Here is a 23,905-nt window from a genome sequence, read left to right as displayed (position 1 = left end):
CACACTTCTCTGCTTTGGTCAGGCCCTCACCACTTGTTGCTTAAGTCACTGCAGTGACCTCTTAGGTGACCTGTGCCTTGTTTCTTCTCCAAGGCATTCTCCCTTTCCTGCGTGACTCTCTTTTCTCAAGAGTGAATCTAATCATGTTTATTTCCCTATAACTTTCAGGATACAATTCATTTTCTTCTAATAATAGCTAACATTACTGACTGCCTGCTCTATGATCTGTGCAGTGCTAAACATTGCACATGGATAATTCAGTGACCCTCACAACAGGTTTATGGAATGCAGTTACAGTTAGTACCCCCATTTCACCAATCTGAGGCTTAGAGATTAAGTGATAGCCTGAAGTCACGTAGCTAATAAGTGACAGAGGCAAGACACTGATCCAGGCATTCTGATTCCAGAGTACACACTCTGAACCCCTTCCCTGCTGTGTTGTCTCCCTGGGTGGCCCAAAGACCCTTCAGTGAGCTGCATCTGCTTCCTGTCCAGCACTGTCTCACACCTTGCTCTTGCAGGCACCTCACCCAATAGACACAGCCACACCAAACTCAATATCCTAAGTGCGGTACACAGGCCATATAATGACTGAATCTTACGAAGGTGTCTCTTAAAAGCCTTTGCTTATTAAATAAATGAATGAATACGTAAAGCAATAGGTTAGCAATAATCCATCCTACCAATGTCAAGATTTAATATTAATTGTGTTGTTCTAGATTAAACCACAGATACACTAGAATTCTGCTAACTCACTCAAAATTTCTCAACCTTGGCACTATCGACATTTTGGGCCAGAAAATTCTTTGTCACAGGGTACTGTCCTGTGCATTGTAGGGTGTTTAGCAACATCCCTAGCTTCTACCCACTGGAGAGATGCCTCTACCACACCCCAAGGTGTGCAGCCAGAAATGTCTCCAGACATTGCCAAATTTCCCAAGGAGCAAAACCGATTTAGGACCACTGGCCTTACTCTGATTGCTCATTTATACTGAGCTTCTGGATGAGTCCTTTAGCTTCTCCAGTACTCAGGTTCCTCATCCTTAAAAATAGGATTCGATACTAATTTATTCTGTAGCCAGTGATGTATTAAAAAGTGTTCATATACAGTACAGCTAAATGCAGTGTGATGTCTTGGATTGCGTTCTGAAACAGAAAAAGGACATCATTGGAAAACTGGTGAAATCTGAGTAAAGTTAATAGCTTCTTCCCAATATTAAGTTCTTAGTTTTGCTAAATGTACCATGGTTATATAAGATGTTAACATTAGGGGAGGCCGGAAGAACACTATATCAGAAAACTCTGCATTATCTTTGCAACGCTTCAGTAATTCTAAAATTAGAAGTTTGTTTTGTTTTGTTTTGTTTTGTTTGAGATGGAGTTTCACTCTGTTGCCCAGGCTGGAGTGCAGTGGCACGATCTTGGCTCACTGCAACCTCTGCCTCCCGGGTTCAAGCGATTCTCCTGCCTAGCCTCCCAAGTACCGGGGACTACAGGCATGTGCCACCACGCCCAGCTAATTTTTGTATTTTTAGTAGAGACGGGGTTTCACCATGTTAGTCAACCTGGCCTCGAACTCCTGAACTCAGGCAATCGTCTCACCTCAGCCTCCCAAAGTGCTGGGATTACAGGTGTGAGCCACTGTGCCTGGCCAAATTAGAAGTTTTTAAAAAGTATTTATGTAAGTCATTTACTAAGTAAAAAATAAGGGAGACCCATTTTCAGACTCAAGTAGAAGAGATATATATTAATAGATGTTCCTTCTTAGCTCTAGAAGACCAGTTAATAAAGTAAATGATTTTATTGTCTGTTATTCATTTCACAGGCTCTCTATTCATATGGATGATGAATTGCGACATATTGCACAAAATTCTCTTCAGGGTTTACTTGTTGACTTCTCAGATTGGAGAGAAGATGTCCTATTTGGCTTTACCAACTTCCTGCTCCGGGAAGTAAATGATATGCATCACACACTCCTTGATTCATCCCTGAAGTTGCTGCTGCAGCTGCTCACCCAGTGGAAACTAGTCATACAGACACAAGGAAAAGTCTATGAACAAGCCAACAAAATCAGAAATTCGGAGGTGATTTTCACACCTTACCCATGAATTTATATTCTTTTTTGTTGTTGGTGTTGTGGGGTGGGACAGTCTCACTCTATTGCCCAGGCTGGAGTACAGTAGCATGATCTCGGCTCACTGCAACGTCTGCCTCCTGGTTCAAGTGATTCTCATGCCTCAGCCTCCCGAGTAGCTGGGATTACAGGTGCATGCCATCACACCCAGCTAATTTTTGTATTTTTAGCAGAGACTGGGGTTTTGCCATCTTGGCCAGGCTGGTCTCGAACTCCCAACCTCAAGTGATCCTCCCGCCTCAGCCTCCCAGAGTGGTGGGATTACAGGTGTGAGCCACCATGCCCGGCTGAATTTATATTCTTTTAGGCACTATATATGTGAATGAGAGGCAGTCTAGAACCTTTAGAATTCTTACTTCCAGCCACCTAGGAACTTCCTCTCTGGTGGTGGGCCTTAGTTCTTCCACTGGCATAAATTGTGACCAAGAAACTCAGAGCATGATATTCCACATCAGGTTAGACTTGTTAACGTTCACAAGGTCATTTAGGGAATAGAAATAGTTTTTTTCAGAGAAGTATGGTGCAAATATATTTGTGAGAGCAAATGACTACAGTCCAGGGACTTAGAGCTGGATGTGGATGTGGATGTGGATGTGGATGTGGATGTGGATGTGGATGTGGATGTGGATGTGAATGTGGATGTGGGTGTGGATGTAGGTGTGGATGTGGGTGTGGATGTGGATGTGGATGTGGGTGTGGATGTAGATGCAGATGTAGATGTGGGTGTGGGTGTGGGTGTGGATGTAGATAGGATGTGGATGTGGATATACATATGGATGTGGATAGGGATGTGGATGTGGGTGTGTGTGTGGGTGTGGATGTGGACATGGATGTGGATGTAGGTGTGGATGTGGATATAGGTGTGGATGTAGATGCAGATGTAGATGTGGATGTGGGTGTGGATGTAGGTGTGGGTGTGGATGTGGATGTAAATGGATGTGATATGGATGTGGATGTGGGTGTGGATGTGGGTGTGAATGTAGGTGTGGATGTGGATGTGGGTGTGGATGTGGATGTAGGTGTGGATGTAAATGCAGATGTAGATGTGGATGTGGGTGTGGGTGTGGGTGTAGACAGGATGTGGATATACATATGGATGTGATATGGATGTGGATAGGGATGTGGAGGTGGGTGTGGATGTAGGTGTGGGTGTGGATGTGGATGTGGGTGTGGATGTGGACCTGGATGTGGATGTAGATGTGGATGTGGGTGTGGATGTAGATAGGATGTGGATGTAGATGTAAATGGATGTGATATGGATGTGGATAGGGATGTGGAGGTGGATGTGGGTGTAGATGTGGACATGGATGTGGATGTAGGTGTGGAGGTGGATGTGGGTGTGGATGTAGATGTAGATGTGGACATGGATGTGGATGTGGACATGGATGTGGATGTAGTTGTAGATGTGGGTGTGGGTGTGGATGTGGACATGGATGTGGATGTAGGTGTGGATGTGGGTGTGGGTGTGGATGTAGATGCGGATGTAGATGTGGATGTGGATGTAGGTGTGGGTGTGGGTGTGGATGTAAATGGATGTGATATGGATGTGGATAGGGATGTGGATGTGGATGTGGGTGTGGGTGTGGATGTGGGTGTGGATGTGGATGTAGATAGGATGTGGATGTGGATGTAAATGGATGTGATGTGGATGTGGATGTAAATGGATGTGATATGGATGTGGATAGGGATGTGGATGTGGATGTAGCTGTGGATATAGATGTGGATGTGGATATTGATGTGGGTGGACATGGATGTGGATGTAGGTGTGGGTGTGGATGTAGATATGGATATGGATGTAAATGTGGATGTGATAGGGATGTGGATAGGGATGTGGACATGGATGTGGGTGTGGGTGTGGATGTAGATAGGATGTGGATGTAAATGGATGTGATATGGATGTGGATAGGAATGTGGATGTGGATGTAGCTGTGGATATAGATGTGGGTGTGGGTGTGGATGTAGATATGGATATGGATGTAAATGTGGATGTGATAAGGATGTGGATAGGGTTGTGGATATAGATGTGGATATTGATGTGGATGTAGATGTGGATGTAGGTGTAGGTGTGGATGTACATATGGATATACATATTGATATGAATATGGCTGTGGATACAGGTATATAAAAGTCAGCTGTCCACTAGTTGTTTTTAGCCAGCAACACCTGGGTTGCTTTATTCAATATCCATGGAGAAGACAGCGCAGTCTTGTGGTTTCTTTATCCTTTCATGTCTCAATCCTAAATGGTTAAGGTAGCGATAACGTTTTGCAGAGCGCATTGAGGAGGAGTGTTGTCAGAGGAGAACCAGGGCAGTGGGAACTTGGCATTGGCAATGAGCAGATGGAGAAAGGGGTCTGGCTGGAGAAGAGTGGAACTGAGAGTCTAAAGACTGTGGAGGCTCACGGCAGTATAGTAGCATCTGGGGAACAGCTGGGATTCCTGAGAGGCTAACCCCAGAGATGACATTCAGCTCCTTCTCCCTTCCCTGTATTGTAGACATGCCAACACATGATAGGTAGGAAACCAAGGATTATATGTGCTTGTAACGGGAAAACAAAAATGAAGGTGGAAACTTCCCTGTTGACTGGCTTGCTTTTACTTTAGATTCACTTGGTTGGGGATTGGGAACTTTCAGAATCCATCACACACCTGTGCAAAACCTAGAGTAGAATCTAACATACAAACAAGTAGGCAAGAAGAAATAGAAAGTAAATGTTTGAAAATTCGATTTAATAGTATCCAAAAGTCTGTGGAGAATTTAAATAACAACTTTGGCCACTTTGATTGTATATACAGTGTAATACCAAGTGGTAAAGATGAAAGGAGTTGTGTTTTTATTAACATTAATAGCCTTTGAAGAGTTATTTTTCATCAGAAGTAACAGATGGTTGATGATATTCCACAGCAACAATTGATCTGAAAGACAAAAGGGGATCTAGGATATTTCATGAATAGTAATAATACATTCATAGACATGTCTGGTTCTAAACCATTGTGATTTATTTTAACATTTACAAGGTCAAATGTGCAAAAGATATATAAAACATGAGTTTATTATTCTTCCATTGTTATTTTGCTGAATACAGAATGTTGTTCTTATTGCATAACAGCTCATTGCAAATGGCTCCAGTCACAGAATTCAGTCGGAACGAGGTCCCCACTGCAGTGTACTCCACGCTGTAGAAGGTTTTGCTCTGGTTTTACTCTGCAGTTTCCAGGTGGCCACACGCAAACTGTCCGTTTTAATACTCAAGGAAATTCGAGCGTTATTTGTTGCCCTGGGACAGCCTGAGGTATGGATTTGTCTTCTGAATTTTTCCATTTCTTACTTTCAACTGTTCTGAAATTTAGATTAAAAAGTACAAATGATGCATTACTATTTCATGTACTTTTATGTTACATGTGGTGTCGCATTTTTCATTCATTGTTAGGTTTTAAACGATTGTAATAGCATTCTTGATCTACTAGATGTAAGTCATGTTTTCTAAAAGCAATAGAAAAGACCAATCCCAGTTCTCCAGGGACATTACTTTGCTAAGAAGTAAAGAATTTTAAGATTAATTTAGGCTATGGATCATTTCCTCCACAGTGTTCAACACACATCTAATTAAGAAGATACTATTACTTTATGTTAGAGAATAAAATTGAAAAAATAATATATCTCATTTGAAATGATCAAGGTGGAAGTTTGGCAAACTGAAAGATGTTTAATCTTGATGATGGTAGAAAATGGCGTCACAAAAAACATGTCCTCTTGAAATGGAAGAAGGAAGCCAATTATTAAGCATGATCAATGCCTGCTAACACCCCACATTTGGCCAAATGTTGTACACCTTGTTCACAGAAAACACTTCTTGCTCTCTTGCAAGTAGCTTGGGTGGCCAAACCAAGTGCATAATTTGATGAAAGAAGGACCAGCTTTTCATGTCATATACTTCTTTAGAAAATTATCACTTTCTATTTTCTTCTTTTAAAAATAATTTGGTTTTATAATACTTGACATAGTCACTGTCTTTATAAAATATTTTCAACTTCACAATCTTTTCTGTTCACATTTCTTTAGATAGCTTTCTGATATATTTCAGGGCCACATCTCTGGCATCTTTTAAATGAATCTCTAAGACATGCTATATTTTAGCAAACCTTCATCATGTTTGTAATTATGAAAGTAATGATAATAATAATTACCATGTATGTGTCAGGTACTCTGCTAAGTGCTTTATATAGAATATCTCATTTAACCCTCATAATAACCTAAGGATTGGTTTGGTTATTATCCCATTGTACAGATACTGAGACTGAGGCTTAGAGAGGTTAAATGCCTTCCCCAAAATCAACAGCTGGAATGTAACAGAGCCAAAATTCAACAACAGATATATACACATGGCTCTAACGCCCCACTTCTTAAGTGTTAATCCAGTAGACTGCATCAAGGATGTTCCTCATATGTTGTTTTCTTTGACCTGCCATAATGTTTTTTAAATCATTGTCATTCACACACAAATAGAGACATTCTAAGGCTTTTCTATAAGGCTTTTGAGTAAATAATTTTATATTTTTAAATTTCTCCATAATAAAGGGTGGTGAATGAATATATAATATATAAATGAATATTTATATATTCATTACATATATTATGTTCATAATATATAAATGAATGGATGAATTTATTTATGATATATAAATGAATGAATCCATTCATTTATGTATTATTCATGTAGCATTTTCACTTAGATACTCTCTCGTGCCCTTTCCAATTTGCATCTTATATCAAATCGTTATATACTATGTAGATACTACAAAGAGTGTGTTGTCAGTCTGGTTTCTTTGGGACTAAAATTCAGTCACAGTAAACAATTTATCAGTTATTTTAACAGACCAGTGACTTAAAGTAAGTAGCATTTTAGTTGGTGGTCTAACAAAGCATGTTCTTGCAGGATTTCTACTTCTCAAAATTAATAACATGAACACCATAGTGAATAACGTATGGTGTTGGTAGATTCTCATGTACATGTATGAGTCTGAAATTCAGGTGTATGTCTTTTCAGTACAATGTGAAATTGGAATTCTAATTATCTTCCATTAAACTTGAAAGATGAAGCTCAGAACCACAGGAGTTTTACTCACTGCCTTCCACCCTCTAGGCACTCACTTTTCTGTGAGAAAATCCTTATCGCTGTCTCGCAAGCTGTCCTGCTTCATGTATCAGACGAAGGTGGTGGGGTGGGTGGGGAGGATTCATTTTCCCATAGAGAGTAATCACCTCACCTTTGTACAGGATGACGACAGGCCGATGATTGATGTCATGGATCAGCTAAGTTCTTCCATTCTAGAAAGTTTTATTCATGTAGCAGTTTCGGATTCAGTAAGTACACATTTGATTCCAATTAATGGCTCTTAAAAGCTCTGAACCTATCTAAAGTAGAGAGTCACTGAAAAATTATGTGGAATAATTTGGGTGTTTATGTCAGATTAGTAAACTGACCCAAAGGTACTTATGAAGATAAGACTAGTTTTTCAGATGTTAGTTTAAGATAAATTTTACACAAAATCTGGGTCTTAGGAATATAGATAATATTTGTAAACTACAATTTTAAGAAGAATTGCTCAGGATTCTTAGGGAAAATTACTTTGCCTTTTTCATTGTACTTATCACTTAATATTAGACTTAGCAATTAATATTGTACTTAATATGTAACTTCTATTTATGTGGTACTTTATAGTTTACAAAGTGCTTTTACATTTATTATTTGATTTGATTCTCACAGTTACTGAAATTCAAAAATGTTAAGGGATGAGTCCACAGTCACCCAAAAGGGGAGTTTTAGAGCCCAGGGTCAAGTCTGGTCTCTCGAACTCTCCTTCCCAGGTTTGGACTCTGAACCTAGGAGAGGTTTATCTGCTACACAAATACATTCTTCCTTTGGCAACTTTCAATTTCCTGAACAAGTGTAGAAGGGAAATTTAAACTGATTTTAGTTATCTGACTTTAAAAATAAAAGTGTAAAAACAGGACCTGCATTAATTTGGGCTAAATAGCTGAAGGGAGGCAGGACAGAGCTGAGACTCCTTGCAGAATCCATGTTACTGATGTTGCGGATGCCTGATGTGCAGATACTTGTCAGATAATTATAAGTGTATACAAAACCTGAAGACATTTCGGAGCTCTTCATGGCCTTTTCTGACTTGATTGAACACAGATTCCTATTTTTAGTAGCCCTGTTCTTGCTTATGGTCATAATAATAATACACTAAAACTATAAGCCAGGTACTGCAGACCTTAACAGTCATAGTGAAATAGTCCTCCCTCTTAGAATTTGAAATTGTTTTGACATGGAACGGAATATTAAGCTTTGCTTAATGTACGTATCCTACTTGCCTACAGATAGCGCTTTATATTTTGTTCATGTACTTTTGTTCTGTGTGTACCAAAATCAAAATCTTAAGCTGGGTAACTAGCTCAGCAATACTGAACTTAGGAAGATGTACAGAAACGGGGAGAGAGTAATGGGAGAAGCGATGCCTGCTTTGTGCCAGGTGTTTTTACAGCTGTTATCTCATGTAATTCACTGAAAGATTTGGTGAGATCAGCATTATAATTCCCAAGTCATACATTCAATAAACAGAGATTCTAGGATGTTCAGTAATTTTCCCAGGTCACAGGCTTTGGGCAGAGCCTATGTTGCCATCTCATCTCTCAGGCTCTGCAGCTCCATCTCTGCCCCTTACAGCCTATTGACCATTGAGGCCACTATTAAAACACTCTTACCCATGGGAACTCATAAACCCAATGGATAAACTTATCATTTTACATGCCTAACAAACATAAAGGCAGTGTCCTCTCTTGGCACAATAGCTGGATTATTTGAAAATTGATTTCCCCTGAACTTTGGTATCTAGACTTAAAAGAGAACAAAATGGAATATAAGAACTTATTAATATAGATATTTACCTTTCAAGAGATTTCAAGGGATTTTTATTTTTACTTGCTATCATAGGGCGAGAATATGTAGGTATCTTGGCCGGATGTGGTGGTTCACGCCTATAATGCCAGCACTTTGGTAGGCCAAAGCAGGCAGATCACTTGAGGTCAGGAATTCGAGACCAGCCTGGCCAACATGGTGAAATCCTGTCTCTCCTAAACAATAATACAAAAATTAGCCAGGCATGGTGGCGTGTGCCTGTAATCCCAGCTACTCGGGAGGCTGAGGTACAAGAATCACTTGAACCTGGGAGGCGGAAGTGGCAGTGAGCCAGGATCACACCACTGCACTCCAATCTGTGTGACAGAGCAAGACTCTGTCTTCATACATACATCATACATAAAATAAGAATATGTAGGTATCTTATCTCAAAAACTGTCAGTAGAATGCCCTTCATAAAAGAGATTGTGCTTAGCCCTCTCTCTAAATCAAAGGGAAGATATTTTAGTGTAAGGAAAGATAGAGAAGATCATAGCTTTAAGAATGTATTAATTACAATGATAAAAACGTATTTGTGAATCTCAGAGATGAATAACTTTTCAGAATTTTAAAATAGTGAATCCATGGTTCAGTTTAAATTTACTGTCGTATGTTCATTCAACAAATAACTAGTGAACAGCTTCTGTGTACTGATACACAGTGCTCTGTGACGATAAACCTGTCAAAATATGATCCAAGTTCTTAAATTTTGCACTTAAGCTGCTTATCATCTAGCATAGGAAGACTGATGACCACACACCAAGGTCAAATGTGGTAGGTGCAGGATTGGTATTTCAGATTCAAAGCCAGTCCAGTGCACTCAGGAAAAGCACTGTGCAAGAATGAGTATCCAGGCTGAGCCCTGTGGAGGAGGGATAACTTCAGTTCGGGTTTAACTCACAACCTACCTCTTATACCTACAGGCAACGTTACCACTCACCCACAATGTGGATCTGCAGTGGCTGGTGGAATGGAACGCAGTCCTGGTCAATAGCCATTATGATGTGAAAAGCCCTTCCCATGTCTGGATATTCGCACAGTCTGTCAAAGACCCATGGGTCCTCTGCCTCTTCAGCTTCCTCCGGCAGGAGAACTTACCCAAGCACTGCCCCACAGCCCTCAGCTATGCCTGGCCTTATGCCTTCACTCGACTCCAGTCGGTGATGCCTCTGGTGGACCCAAAGTAAGGCATCCTTGTGTTTTCCTCTGCCCTGTTGTTTTTCCATTTGCCCTCTTAAGTTTTCATTTTGTACAAGAGATTGGGATGTTATCATCCCAATTTCTGAACTTCCTACTAGAGAATTCTTAACATTGAGTAAAAACATTAAAAAATTTTTGTCTAAAGCTAGTGGGTTTTTTCCTCACTAATCAGTATGATTGTCTAAGTCTATAATTTCAGACTTTTAATGGTAAAAGATACTTGAAAGTTCTTCTGTTTGACTTCTCATCCAATGCAGATACTCTTCTCTCTGACAGTTGTTCAACTCTATTTGAGTACTTCCTATGATCTTTATTTAATAAGTGATATTTAAAATCCAGAACTTAGTTTCACTCTTGTTTTTGATTCCATATTTCTAGTAGCCCAATTAATGCCAAGAAAACCAGCACTGCCGGCAGCGGAGACAACTATGTCACTTTGTGGAGAAACTACCTAATTCTTTGTTTTGGAGTTGCAAAACCCAGTATTATGAGCCCAGGACACTTAAGAGCTTCCACTCCAGAAATAATGGCGACCACACCTGATGGTACAGTGAGCTACGATAACAAGGTGACATGACATGCTTCAGAAGAATTATTCTGTAAGGTTTTTTTTTAGCTTGTTTGTCTAGAGTTCACAGTGCACATTGCACTGTGCCTGCCATCTGGAGTATTATGGGATCAGATTTTCATCCTACACATTTCTAAATTCCATTGAGTGTTTATATGAATAATTTATTACTCCTCCCTGACAAATGGGGAACCAAAGGTAAAGAAAAGTTGAGAAACTTGCTTAAGACCATAGAGTGACTTGTATTTATTCGTGCCCTGAGGTTTGGTTTGTGTCCTGCAACACCACACTACATTTCTGTCCCTCCTCACTAAATATTCACCTTTAAATCATGCCTTGATTAAATAAATTATCTTGTTAAAGATAGCTTTGTAGACTTAAATGGTTTTAAAAAGAAGAAAACCATTATAAAAATTTTTTTTAGAATTTGTGTTCCAGGTGAGACCTGCATTCATTTTGCTGTATTAAATTTGTGGGGTTGTGTGTGTGTGTGTGTGTGTAGGTGTATGTGTGTTTCCTGAAATGATGGCAGTGCCTTGGGATGTGGTTCAGTACTTTGAAACTGTTACAATGGAATCATCCTTTGATTAAAGGAACCATCCATTACCATGTTACCTCTTTTTCACTTGTATTCAACTTGTTTCAGGCCATAGGCACCCCATCGGTGGGAGTTCTGTTAAAGCAGTTGGTGCCTTTGATGAGACTAGAGAGCATTGAGATCACAGAGTCCTTAGTTTTAGGATTTGGAAGAACAAATTCCCTTGTTTTCAGGTACAGTAGTCTTAATGAGTTGTTCTAAATTCATACATGCTGCTGCTATTGTCGTTCCTTTATTAACTCAAATTTAAGTCTGTGTGTTGGCGGGTACCTGGAGAGTTTATAGGCTTTGTGTGACTCCCACTACATCGTCTTGGTTGATGTGCATGTAACAAGCATTCCTTGCAACTGCCTCACCTGTCACTTTTAGTCATTGCAACTTTGATTTTACCTCTCAAATTTTATTTCACTGGCAAGCTTTGTTTTAGACAACTATAAATGAAGATAATTCAGTATCAATCCCAGTTAGCCAGACTGTTCAGAGGCTATCACGTCAAAATAACAACAGTCTGCTCATCAGACATTTACCCAACGGACTCTCAAAGGTTAAGCATTGATAAAACCCTTTCTAATGTGTTCAGTTCCGTTGGTTGATCTATCTTTCTTTCTTTCTTTCTTTCTTTCTTTCTTTCTTTCTTTCTTTCTTTCTTTCTTTCTTTTTTCTTTGTTTGTTTGTTTGTTTGTTTGTTTGAGAGAGTCTCGCTCTGTTGCCAGGCTGGAGTGCAGTGGCACAATCTCAGCTCACTGCAACCTCTGCCTTCTAGATTCAAGCGATTCTCCTGCCTCAGTCTTCTGAGTAGCTGGGACTACAGACCTGCACCACCACGTCCAGCTAATGTTCGTATTTATAGGAGAGACGGGGTTTCACCATGTTGGTCAGGCTGTTCTCAAACTTCTGACCTCAAGTGATCTACCCGCCTCAGCCTCCCAAAGTGCTGGGATTACAGGTGTAAGCCACCACGCCCAACTTGGTTGATCTTTCTGTAGGGCACTTTCTTTGCCTTAATATAACCATATACCTGCTTTCTGGATTCCTTATTTATTCACATTTGCAATCAAATAAACATTCCATCTGAAGCACTCTCAAAGCCTTTGAAAGAGACATTGTAAAATGTTAGTTTGGGTTGCCTCTGATGACTTTAGCTAAGCAACAAAACCCTATATGGACAAATAAAATCTCAAACAAAAGTTTCCATGTAGATAGAAATGAGAAACCTCCAAGCGTTTGTGAGAAACCCTACTTGAAAAATAAAGATTAGTAAGAGGCTATTGAAAAAGATCTAAGTTATTTATGGTTAGAGTCAGATTTTTTTTTATTTTATTTTATTTTTTTGAAACAGTGTCTCACTCCATTGCCCAAGCTAGAGTGCAGTGGTGTGATCTCGGCTCACTGCAACCTCTGCCTCCCAGGTTCAAGCAGTTCTCCTGCCTCAGCCTCCTAAGTAGCTGGGATTACAGGTGTGCACCACCAATCCCAGCTAATATTTTGTATTTTTAGTAGAGATGAGGTTTCACTATATTGGCCAGGATGGTCTCAAACTCCTGACCTTGTGATCCGCCCACCTCAGCCTTCCAAAGTGCTGGGATTACAGGCGTGAGCCACCGCGCCCAGCCCAGATTTCATTCTTAAAAGAAGTAATTGTGGGTTCTGACTGTGTAGGTACCAGTTAACCAGAGTTTTACTAGTTATTGGTTAATTAGTTAAGACAAAATATCATATAAAAATACAAGGAGATGGCTGGGCGCAGTGGCTCATGCCTGTAATCCCAGCACTTTGGGAGGGTAAAGCGGGTGGATCACCTGAGGTCAGGAGTTCAAGATCAGCCTGGGCAACATGGTGAAACCCCATCTCTACTCAAAGTACAAAAACTAGCCAGGCATGGTGGTGTGCGCCTGTAGTCCCAGCTACTCAGGAGGCTGAGGCAGGAGAATAGCTTGAACCTGGGAAGCAGAGGTTGCAGTGCACTCCAGCCTAGGTGAGACTCTGTCACAAAAAAAAAAAAAAGAAAAGAAATACAAGGAGATAACAATAACAATCCCTGAAATTACCCAACATTCTTTCCCGAATAATCTAAGATTGTTTTGCATATATGGACCTCTAAATATTCCTAGAGACAGGTAAGATTATGTAACCAACTAGCCTCGTGAGTCTAGAAAACTTAATGTCTCTGGGCTTCTGTTTTCTCAACTGTAAAATTGGCATAGTAAATAAACATAAATAAGTGTATCTGTCTAGTTTTTTAAATGTTAGTATAATTATAGAATCCATCTCATAAATTTATTGAGAGGACATATTAAATGTAAATATTCACAATGTAAATATTTGTTAAATGGCCACTGTAAAGTGAAGGAGACTATCAATGTTATTCCCATTTCTTCGATGAAGAAATTCTAATGTCTGCATTGGAGAAATCAGGAATCGAACCCAGGCTTTCTGTCTCTCAGTATGGAATGGCATAGAGTTTACTCCCATCTTTGGATTTTCCTGGCTGGTGATGTTTAATAGAACAAAATGTCCTACCAGAAAGTACAAGGTTTTCAAACCTGGGCATACTGTAGACAAAATACCTACATACTAGTCTGACAACAAGCTACATCTTATCTTTTTGTCTGTTTTTTTGACCTAGCGATTCAGAAGTTATTTCTTGAAGAAGAGAACTAATTAGATTAGAAAGTATAATGTTGAGAACTGGAGATAATCAGGACAAAGACATATATTGTGATCAAGATTTATATTTTTACTATATAAAAGAAAAGGTTTTGATGATAATCTCACAATTTTAGTACTTGCCATACAGAATTTTTTATTTATTATATAGTGGAAATAAAGGAATTTAGCTCTGAAATCCAAAAAAGGCTTTGTTTTAAAGTCAACTAGAGGTCAGTCTCCTGAGCACAGATCCCAAATGCAGCGCTGGGGTAATCGCACCCATCTCTTTTCCACTAATTAGACTGAAAATTTCTTGTGTGCAGGGGCTCAATTTTATTTATCTTCAGCTCCATAGCTTGTAGTAAAGTACTTGAATTTAGAAAATACTTGGAAAATATTGTTTGTTTAATTGTTCACATAGGGTTTGTTTGTTTTTGCCATAGAGATCTCTGGAACATTAATCAAAATCAAGTCAATAAATAGTTACTGAGCCAAAATTATATGCATAGCACTGGAATTAAGACGACTAATACAAAGTATGGACAATACCTGTTTCCAGCCTAGCACACGATTGGGAAATGGAGAGGTCAGGGAGATTGTAGTGTTAGAAGCAAAGTGCAAACAGCAAGTGATTTGGGATCGAATGGATATAGAGTATTTAGTGACAAGTTTGGTGTCAAAAACAGTGAATTTCAAAATTGACCTTTTTTGTCCGTAGAGAACTGGTAGAAGAACTTCATCCATTAATGAAAGAAGCTCTGGAAAGAAGACCAGAGGTAAGAATTTGAATTTAAATAATTAAGTCTTGGTTTTTTGGACAATCATCTGAATTTAAATCAAACCCAGTGGTTTCCTCTAAAGAATACAAACACCTAACAGCTGTTAACAATGACTCTTGATATTTTAACTTTTGTTGTTTTTATTATTTTTCAGTTTTCATTAAGTAATTAGTATAAAATGGTTCTATAGATTTTATGTCCTAAACATATAAATGCAAAACAACTTAAAATACTCATGTATGTCAACTATTACATTCTTTTGCAGGAGATTTGAATTAAAATTGAATTTTGGGTTTTTGTGTGTTTGCTTGTTTTTTTTACAAGTAGTTGAATGGCCAAGAATGTAATTTGTCTCATCTGGCATATGAGGCATTTTCCCCAGCATCACCTTCCCTGAAGTGAATTCTGAAAAGTTTTTGTACCCGGATAAAAATAATAAAAAGACTAGAAAAGGGCCGGGCATGGTGGCTCACGCCTGTAATCCCAGCACTTTGGGAGGCTGAGGCGGGCGGATCACCAGGTCAAGAGATCGAGACTATCCTGGCCAACATGGTGAAACCCCATCTCAACTAAAAATACAAAAATTAGCTGGGCTTGGTGGCGCGCACCTGTAGTCCCAGCTACCCAGGAGGCTGAGGCAGGAGAATCGCTTGAACCTGGGAGGTGGAGATTGCAGTGAGCCGAGATCACGCCACTGTACTCCAGCCTGGGTGACAGAGCAAGACTCTGTCTCAAAAAAAAAAAAAAAAAAAAGAAAGAGAAAAGAAACTTTCTCATATAGTAGCAATGATACAAGAAATAGCAGAAATTAGGTCAGGTGCAGTAGCTCATGCCTGTAATCCCAGCACTTTGGGAGGCCAGTGTGGAAGGATGACTTGAGGTTAAGAGTTTGAGACCAGGCTGCAAGACCTAGGTCTACAAAAATGTTTAAAATTAGCCGAGTGTGGTAATGCGTGTCTGTAGTCCCAGCTACTCGAGTAGCCGGGTGTGGTGGTGCACGCCTATAGTCCTAGCTACTCGAGAGGCTGCGGCAGAAGGATCACTTGAGCCCAGGAGTTCAAGGTTACAGTGAGCCAAGATCATACCACTGCACTCCAGCCTGGGTGACACGGTGAGATCCTATCTCAAAAATAAATACGTAAATAAAATGTAAAAATAAAGAAATAACGGAAATTCAGCAGTGTGAATAAGAACAGTGTTACTTCCATGACCGGAACTGGGATTACTTCATGTCCCCTGCCCCTTTCTTTGGTTTCAGATGCTTCCACCTTTCAGCAGACACTGAGAGCAGCTGGGAAATGAGGCCTTGTTGTTTCTCAACATTTCCACCTAACATTTACTGACCCACTTATGATGTGCTTCTCTTACAGCCTGTAGATAGCAAGCATTTCCTCTGAGGATTAGGAAGAAAGCAAAATAGATGCTGACTGTTATGCTTAGAAAATTGAAAATGACTAGATTATGCCTCTTCTTAATACCATTTTCTAAAGCAAAGTTAATATTGTTTTGCCCACGTCTGTAAGTGATACTACCTTTTTCTACACAGAACAAGAAACGCCGAGAACGGCGAGACTTGTTAAGGCTACAGCTACTTCGAATTTTCGAACTTCTGGCTGATGCTGGTGTAATAAGTGACAGGTAGGGTCAGAATTCTACCGAGTTGCTCTCTTCTCACCACACTGATCTTTTTGTCTTTCTTTCTGTCTCTCTCTTTTCTTTTGTTTTTAAATATAATACCCTTAACTTAGAAAAATCCAAAAAGCTCGCTTTTTCTTTTTTCATATTTTCTTTACACTGCATATAGGTTAGGAACAACTTTAGTGTATGAGTTGTGACAGTGAATCTTAGTTTTCATGAAGCCTGTATTAGTTTGACATAAAGACTGATCATCTAAAAATTTAATTTTCCTTTATTCCAGCACAAATGGAGCCTTAGAGCGGGATACTTTAGCCCTGGGAGCTTTGTTCTTAGAATACGTGGACTTGACCCGCATGCTCCTAGAAGCTGAAAATGACAAAGAAGTTGAAATTCTTAAAGATATCCGGGCGCATTTTAGTGCAATGGTCGCCAACTTGATTCAGTGTGTTCCAGGTACAGTGATCCATTACAAGAAATTACCATTCATGCTTGGAAGCCCATTTGTGTTCTTTATTACCGTGCTTTCCTCTTTAACCCTACTGGCCTTTATGCAGGTCTGGGATGGGATTATTTACTTTGAGATACTAGGACATATATATGAGAACAGATTGTCATTACTCAGCACAGAGTTGGAAAGGGAATGATAAGTATTAAATCTGGCTTTGTGTGTGTCATTTCTATTCTTTGTTTTGGTTTCCATCTGAAAATGAACTGATGTGATTTCCATAGGAAGGAAGTAATTCAGAGGGAACATTCACACAGGCTTCATTTTTCTTCACATTGTCTCTATACTAATCTGTGAACAGGTAATTTCAGCAATATTTCTTCTCTCTGACTCTATCCTACCAACACATTAAATGTATATAAAGCTTAATATATTTTACATTCGATTAAATATTACATTATGGAGAAAATTTTCTTTCACAGAGCAAATGGGTATGAAACATATTCATTCTAATAGAACATAGAAAATAAAATAGCTGGTTGGTTTGCTATAAAAAATTATTATAATTAAAAGTTTTTGGTATTATTACAAAAAGTCCCTTGTCAACTAATGTTTCTGCTTTTCACCATTTTGATGTTAGTAGCCTCCTTACCAATCCTTCTCAGCTTCAGTGACCCTAAATTAAGATTTGAGTTTGCTTCTTCAGTTAAAGTGAAGTGCCTATGTGAGTTTGAAATAGACAGTCTATGCTGTTTCCGAGTTCTCTTAAAGATGGGCAGCAGTCAAAAAATATTTAATATGTAAGCAGCAGCTGAGTGGAAAGTGTTGCAGTTTTCCCAGGTATTGATTAGAAAAAAATCCCTGCAGGTCCTATTTTTGATCTTTCTTTCCCACTCTGAGTCAAGGTGCTGCTGACTGCAGCGTGAGGACGGGAAGAGCGAACACTTAGAAAAGAAAACATGGCTTGACTTTTTAAGTGCATGCTTCATTGCCTAAAGAAAATCGTAGTTAAAAAATCAAGTGGTTCCTTTCCTCAAAATGTAAGAAATATACATAACGGCCATATAGAGTATTTCCAGTCTTGTAACCTCTGAGTGTGTTTTTCTCCGTAGTTCACCACCGAAGATTTCTCTTCCCCCAGCAAAGCCTGAGGCACCATCTTTTCATCTTATTCAGCCAGTGGGCAGGACCCTTCAGCATTATGTTCACTCCTCTGGATCGTTACAGTGACAGAAATCATCAGATTACAAGATACCAGTATTGTGCATTAAAAGTAGGTGACATTGTACTCACGAATGACTTTTGTCAGATGGATGGTCTCTCTCATGAAACTAATAACCATGCCTTAAAAATAAACTTAAATAATACGATATAATAGAATAAAATCTAAGCGCACGTACAAAAAAATCACATGGACACACACATGCATAGCTTTTCTAAGCTCCCATTTTCTTCTCATATTTCTCCTGTATGGGAACCATATATTTTTGCTCATTTACCCATTATATAGCTGCCTTGTCAATTAACTATCGACCTAAAAAGAAAAAAATAGACATCACCCCAAGTTCAAAATCTACCCAGAGCAGCATTCCCTTTTTAATGTCCTTTTGTCCTAGAAGACTGCCAGAAATAAATTTCCCCCCAACTAGGACTATTCAAAGCCTTCAGAAGCATGACTCCTTTACAGTCCAATTTCCTTCAGAAAACTAACTGTATATCAGCTCTGTCATACAGAACATAAGTTACTGACTCTCAGGTTTCCTTCACCTCAGTGGAGCTAATTTAAACTATGGCCCTGATAGTCAGTTGGACCTGCCAATTACAAAGTTGTTCAAGATACCCTCTTCTACTTTCCCTTGATTTATCCCTCCACCCACCCCTTTAGAGGTACTAAATTTATATTTTTCATTTTCTTTACCTTTGATTAAGGATTATGATTATTTACTTTCATATTTTTCATATATTTTATACTGTCTCAGTTCAATACATTAGTCCAATATTTGTCCTAAAAGCAAAATTTGAAAAGCTATATTTATCTTATAAGCAGAATTCACTTGAAACATTGAAGGAAAGCTTATTTTAAATATTGCAAAATGGTTTTTTGGTTTTGAATACTTACTGTGGTCATAAAGAGTTGTTATAATGATAAAATTAAAAGCCCACAAAGGTAAACTTATGGGTTTTTAATTCTTATGAAAGCCAAATTTGGAATCCGGTATTTTTTAGTAAATCTACTAAAGAATGCTTTAAAAATCTTGGGGAAATAAGTGTCTTTAGAGGGTCCTTATCATTTGTAAGTCTGACAGTTATGTTTTATAAAGTCAGTTGGATACCATCAGATCATTCCAAGTTTCACTTCCATGTCTTGTGTTTTTATCACCAGGCAATGTCAGCAGTACTGTGCTGTGGCCCTGTCTTCGACAATGTGGGCCTTTCCCCGGATGGCTACCTATATAAATGGCTTGACAACATTCTGGCTTGTCAAGATTTACGAGTAAGTATAGGCAAAAATACATTGGTTTTAAATGTCTTCTGTGTTCCGCCTCAGTTGAGTTACTGAGATGTTCACAATACAGCCTCTTCACACATCAGCCATACAAATATAGATTTATGTGTTGTTCACTTTACACTATGATACATCAAGATAAAAAAGACAGTAACATTTATCAAAATTGCCCATAAGCTGGGACATAAAGCAAATCTCAACAAAGGTCACATTAGTGAAATGATAGACTATGTTCTCTAATCAGAGTAGCATTAAGTTGGTATTCAATTCGATAACAAAAAGATAATTTTAAAAAATACTTCCTGGTAACCAATGAGTTGAAGAATAAATTACTATGGAAACTGGAAAATATTTTTAACTGAAGAATAATGAAAGTACTATATACTAAACTTGTGGGCTGTAAGTAAAGCCTTTCTTAGAATGAAATGCATGGCCTTAAACGCATATACAAGGGGACTTCAAAAAGTTTTGTGGAAGAATAGAATTAAAAGATAAAAATTTTAAAAATATATACTTTATTTATTAACGTTATCTCCATCAAGGTCAAGACATTTTTCGAAGTCTTTGCTTAATCCATGCCTAAAGAATCCATCCCAGAACTAAGTCCTAGAAACTTAACCACATCAGCGCCACCTTCTCTACATTATTAACTGAAGAAAATTGGGTGGCTTTTAAAGATTTTTTTAAGATTAGGAAACCAAAAGAAGTCAGAAGGAGCCAAGTCAGGACTGTAAGATGGATGCCTAATGGTTTCCCATCAAATCTCTTGCAAAATTGCCCTCATTTGATGAGAAGAATGAGCAGGAGCATTGTTATGGTGAAAAAGGACTTTCTGGTATAGTTCTCCGAGATATTTTTCTGCTAAAGCTTTGGCTAACTTTCTCAAAACACTTTTATAATAGCAGATGTCATTGTTCTTTAGCCTTCCGGAAAGTCAACAAGTGACTTACCTTGAGCACCCCAAAAATCTGTTGCCATGACTTTTGCTCTTGACTAGTCCACTTTTGCTTTGACTGGACCACTTCCATCTCTTGGTAGCCGTTGTTTTTATTGCGCTGTTTTTAGGATAGCACTGGTAAAGCCATGTTCCATCTCCTGTTACAATTCTTTGAAGATCTATAGAATCTTAATCCCATTTGTTGAAAATTGTCATTGAAAGCTCTGCTTGTCTACTGCTGATGAGTTTTAGTGCCCATCACATGGAACATTTGCTAAAGTTTAATTTTTCAGTCAGGATTGTATAAGATGGACCAGTTGAGATGTCTGTGGTGTTGGTTATTGTGTCTGCTGTTAATCATCAGTCCTCTTTAATTAGGGCACAAACTAAATGAATTTTTTCCTCACAAATTGGTATGGATGGTCTACCACTGGGGGCTTCATCTTCATCACCGTCTTGAAACAGGTTATCTATTTGTAAACTGCTAATTTCTTTGGGAGAATTGCCCCTATACATTTTTTGTAAAGCAGCAATGATTTCCCTATTCTTCCACCCAAGCTTCACTATAAATTTGATGTTTGTACTTGCTTCAATTTCAGCAGAATTCGTGTTACTCTGATAGGGGCTGTTTTCAAACTGATGTCTTCTCCTTCTTAGTGCCTCAAACTAAATTCTGTTCAGACATGTTATAACAAGTTAGCACAAGTTTATTTTGGTGCAAAAAAAAAATTTAATCCATGCATAATTTTTTCATAATATACGTTTTCCATGAACTTTTTGAAGACCCTCATATTAAAGAGAGAAAAGGCTGATTATCCATGACCTAAGCATCCATCACAAGAAGTTAGAAAAAGAATAGAATATCAAACTCAAAAACAGTACTATGAAGGAAATAATAGAAATAAGAGTAGAAATTAATGAAAGAGAAACAAATTAATGGTAGTGATCATTAAACCAAAAGTTGAATTTGTTACAATACTAAAAAAATTCACAAATCCATGGCAAGTTCAATCAAGAAAGAGGGAGTGACTTTCTTTAAAGTGTTAAAAAAAAGAAAACTATAAAACCAGATGGCTTTACTAATGAATTCTACTGAGCATTTAAAGAACAAATTGCATGGATTCAATGCAAATTTTTAAAGAGAAAACAGATGAAAAGGAAATACGTCCCAGTACATTTTGTGAAACCAGAATAACCTTGATAATAAAACAAGAAAAGGTTGTAGCAAGAAAGAAAATTAAAAGGCAGTCTCATTCATGAGATTGTCTCTAATACATAGATACAAAACTTTAAATAAAATATTAGAAAATTGAATTTAGTGATATAGAAAAACATGATTTACCATGGTCAAATTGGGTTTATTCAAGCACTGTAAGGTTGGTTAATATTCAAATGTCTGTCAGTTCATTCATATATTAACTATATTCACAGAATCTCAAAAACATGATCTCAGATGCAAGAAAAGCATTTGATAAACTTCTTCATTTATTCAAGAGAAAAACTCCTGGCAAAACTACAAATAGAAAAGAACATCCTTAGTTTGACAAAAGGCACCTTGAAACAAAACACCATATAAACACCATATTTAATATAAAATATGCAAACATCATATTTAATAGTTAATTTGAAAGTATTCTCTCTGAGATTAAAATGGCCAAGGAAGCTTACTGTCACCACCTCTATCAACATCATACTGGAGATCCTAGCCAATGCAGTAGGAAAGAAGAGATTATAAAGAATAATAAAACGTAAGTAAAACTCATTGTTCACAGGTGACACAATTGTGTGTGAAGGAAATTCCAACAAGTCTTTAGACAAAGTGTTGGAATTAGTCAGTGAATTTAGCATGGTTGCCATATGAAAGGTCAAAATTAAAAATCAATTATATTTCAGTTCAGCAACAATAAGGAGCTGGAAAAATAAAATTTTAATTATGCCACTTATAATGGCATTTTAAAATTAGGAATTAACATTAAATACTTAGGAATAAACCTAACAAAAATGTGCAAAGCCTCATACATAGAAATATGTAAGGCATTAATGAGAAAAATTAAACATCTAATAAATGGAAAAATATACCATGCTATTGAACTGGAAGATTCACTATTGTAAAGAAGTCATTCTCCTCCAGAATGGAGGACAATGCAATATGGAGACAATGCAATTCTAGTCAAAATCTGAGCAGGATATTTGTGACAACTGGAAGTTCCTTTAAAAAAAAAATCTATCTATCTATCTATCTATCTATCTATCTATCTATCTATCTATGCAAAGGACCAGAAATAGCTAAGATAATTTTGAACAATATAATCAAAGTGAGAGGATTCACTTTAGCAGAAATCAATACTTATTATAAATGTATCGTCATTAAAACACCAAACTATTGGCCAAGAATAAGTATATATATACCAATGGAGTAGAATAGGGAGGCCAGAAAATTACGATGTATTATGTATATGCACACATGGTTTATTTCAAAGATGGCACTGCAGAGCAATGAGAAAAATGGTTTTTTCCAATAAGTAATTTGGGGTCAGTTGGATAGCCTTACTAAATGAAAGAAAGAAAAAGAAATTTGACCCTTTCCTCACACTTTACAAAAGTTCATTGCAGGTGGATTGCATATCTAAATGTAACAGCTAAAATAATAGTCTCTAGAAAATAATCCAGAATATCTTCATCCCTGGGGTTACAGTAAGATTTCTTGAGCAGAATGCAAAAATTACTAACCCTAAGGAAGAACTAATAACTTTTATTCACCAAAAGACACCATTAAGAGCATGAACAGGCTAGCCATAAAGTGAGAGATGTCTGTAATGCACAATCAGCAGAGGCTTCTTATCTAGAATATATAAAGGACTCCTACAAATAAATAAGATAAATACAGACTCAATAGAAAAATGAGCGAGAAACTTAAACAGTTCACAGAAGAGGTTACCTAACTGACCAGTGAACATAAGAAAAGGTTCTCAAACTCATTAATAATCATGTGTCTTAGTCCATTCAGGCAGCTATAACAAAATATCATAGACTAGTGGCTTATCAACAACAGAAATTTATTTCTCACAGTTTTGGAGGCCAAGAGGTCCAAGGTTAAGGTGCTGGCAAATTTATGTCTGGTGAGGGCCTCCTTCCTGGTTCATAGGCAGCAGTCTCTTTGCTGTGTCCTCACTTAACATAAGGGACAAGGGAACTCTCTGGGGTCTTTTTTATAAGGGCACTAATTTCATTCACAGGGGCTCCCCACCTCATGACCTAATCACCTCCTAAAGGCCCCACCTCCAAATACCACCACCTTGGGGGTTAAAATTTAAATGTGAATTGAGGGTTGGGAAGTTACAAACATTCAGTCTATAGCATGAGGGAAATGCAAATTAAAGCCACAGGAGACAAAATTATATACCTATAATTCCATTTATATAGACCTGAAAAACTGCCCATACTAACCAGTAGTGCTAGAAGTCAGGATAGTGGTTTCTCCTGGGGAGG

General features: G+C 38.1%; 1 protein-coding gene across 4 annotated transcripts in view; it reads left to right on the top strand.

The window, feature by feature from the left end:
* Positions 1 to 23,905, top strand: part of LOC105485988 (FRY microtubule binding protein) — a 268,427-nt gene that overhangs the window by 138,657 nt on the left and 105,865 nt on the right. For all 4 annotated transcript variants that reach the window (XM_011748629.3, XM_071081656.1, XM_071081657.1 and 1 more), the window contains 11 exons: positions 1,826 to 2,084; positions 5,245 to 5,427; positions 7,413 to 7,499; positions 10,020 to 10,279; positions 10,675 to 10,864; positions 11,511 to 11,635; positions 14,830 to 14,887; positions 16,437 to 16,528; positions 16,809 to 16,981; positions 18,086 to 18,246; positions 19,357 to 19,467. In XM_011748629.3, the coding sequence (XP_011746931.1) occupies positions 1,826 to 2,084; positions 5,245 to 5,427; positions 7,413 to 7,499; positions 10,020 to 10,279; positions 10,675 to 10,864; positions 11,511 to 11,635; positions 14,830 to 14,887; positions 16,437 to 16,528; positions 16,809 to 16,981; positions 18,086 to 18,246; positions 19,357 to 19,467 (1,699 nt within the window). The remainder of the gene's footprint in view (positions 1 to 1,825; positions 2,085 to 5,244; positions 5,428 to 7,412; positions 7,500 to 10,019; positions 10,280 to 10,674; positions 10,865 to 11,510; positions 11,636 to 14,829; positions 14,888 to 16,436; positions 16,529 to 16,808; positions 16,982 to 18,085; positions 18,247 to 19,356; positions 19,468 to 23,905) is intronic.

Source organism: Macaca nemestrina, chromosome 16 (genome assembly GCF_043159975.1).
Source record: "Macaca nemestrina isolate mMacNem1 chromosome 16, mMacNem.hap1, whole genome shotgun sequence".
Taxonomy (NCBI): domain Eukaryota; kingdom Metazoa; phylum Chordata; class Mammalia; order Primates; family Cercopithecidae; genus Macaca; species Macaca nemestrina.
Note: the sequence above shows the minus strand (reverse complement) of the source record. Positions and strands in the feature narration are given on the sequence as shown.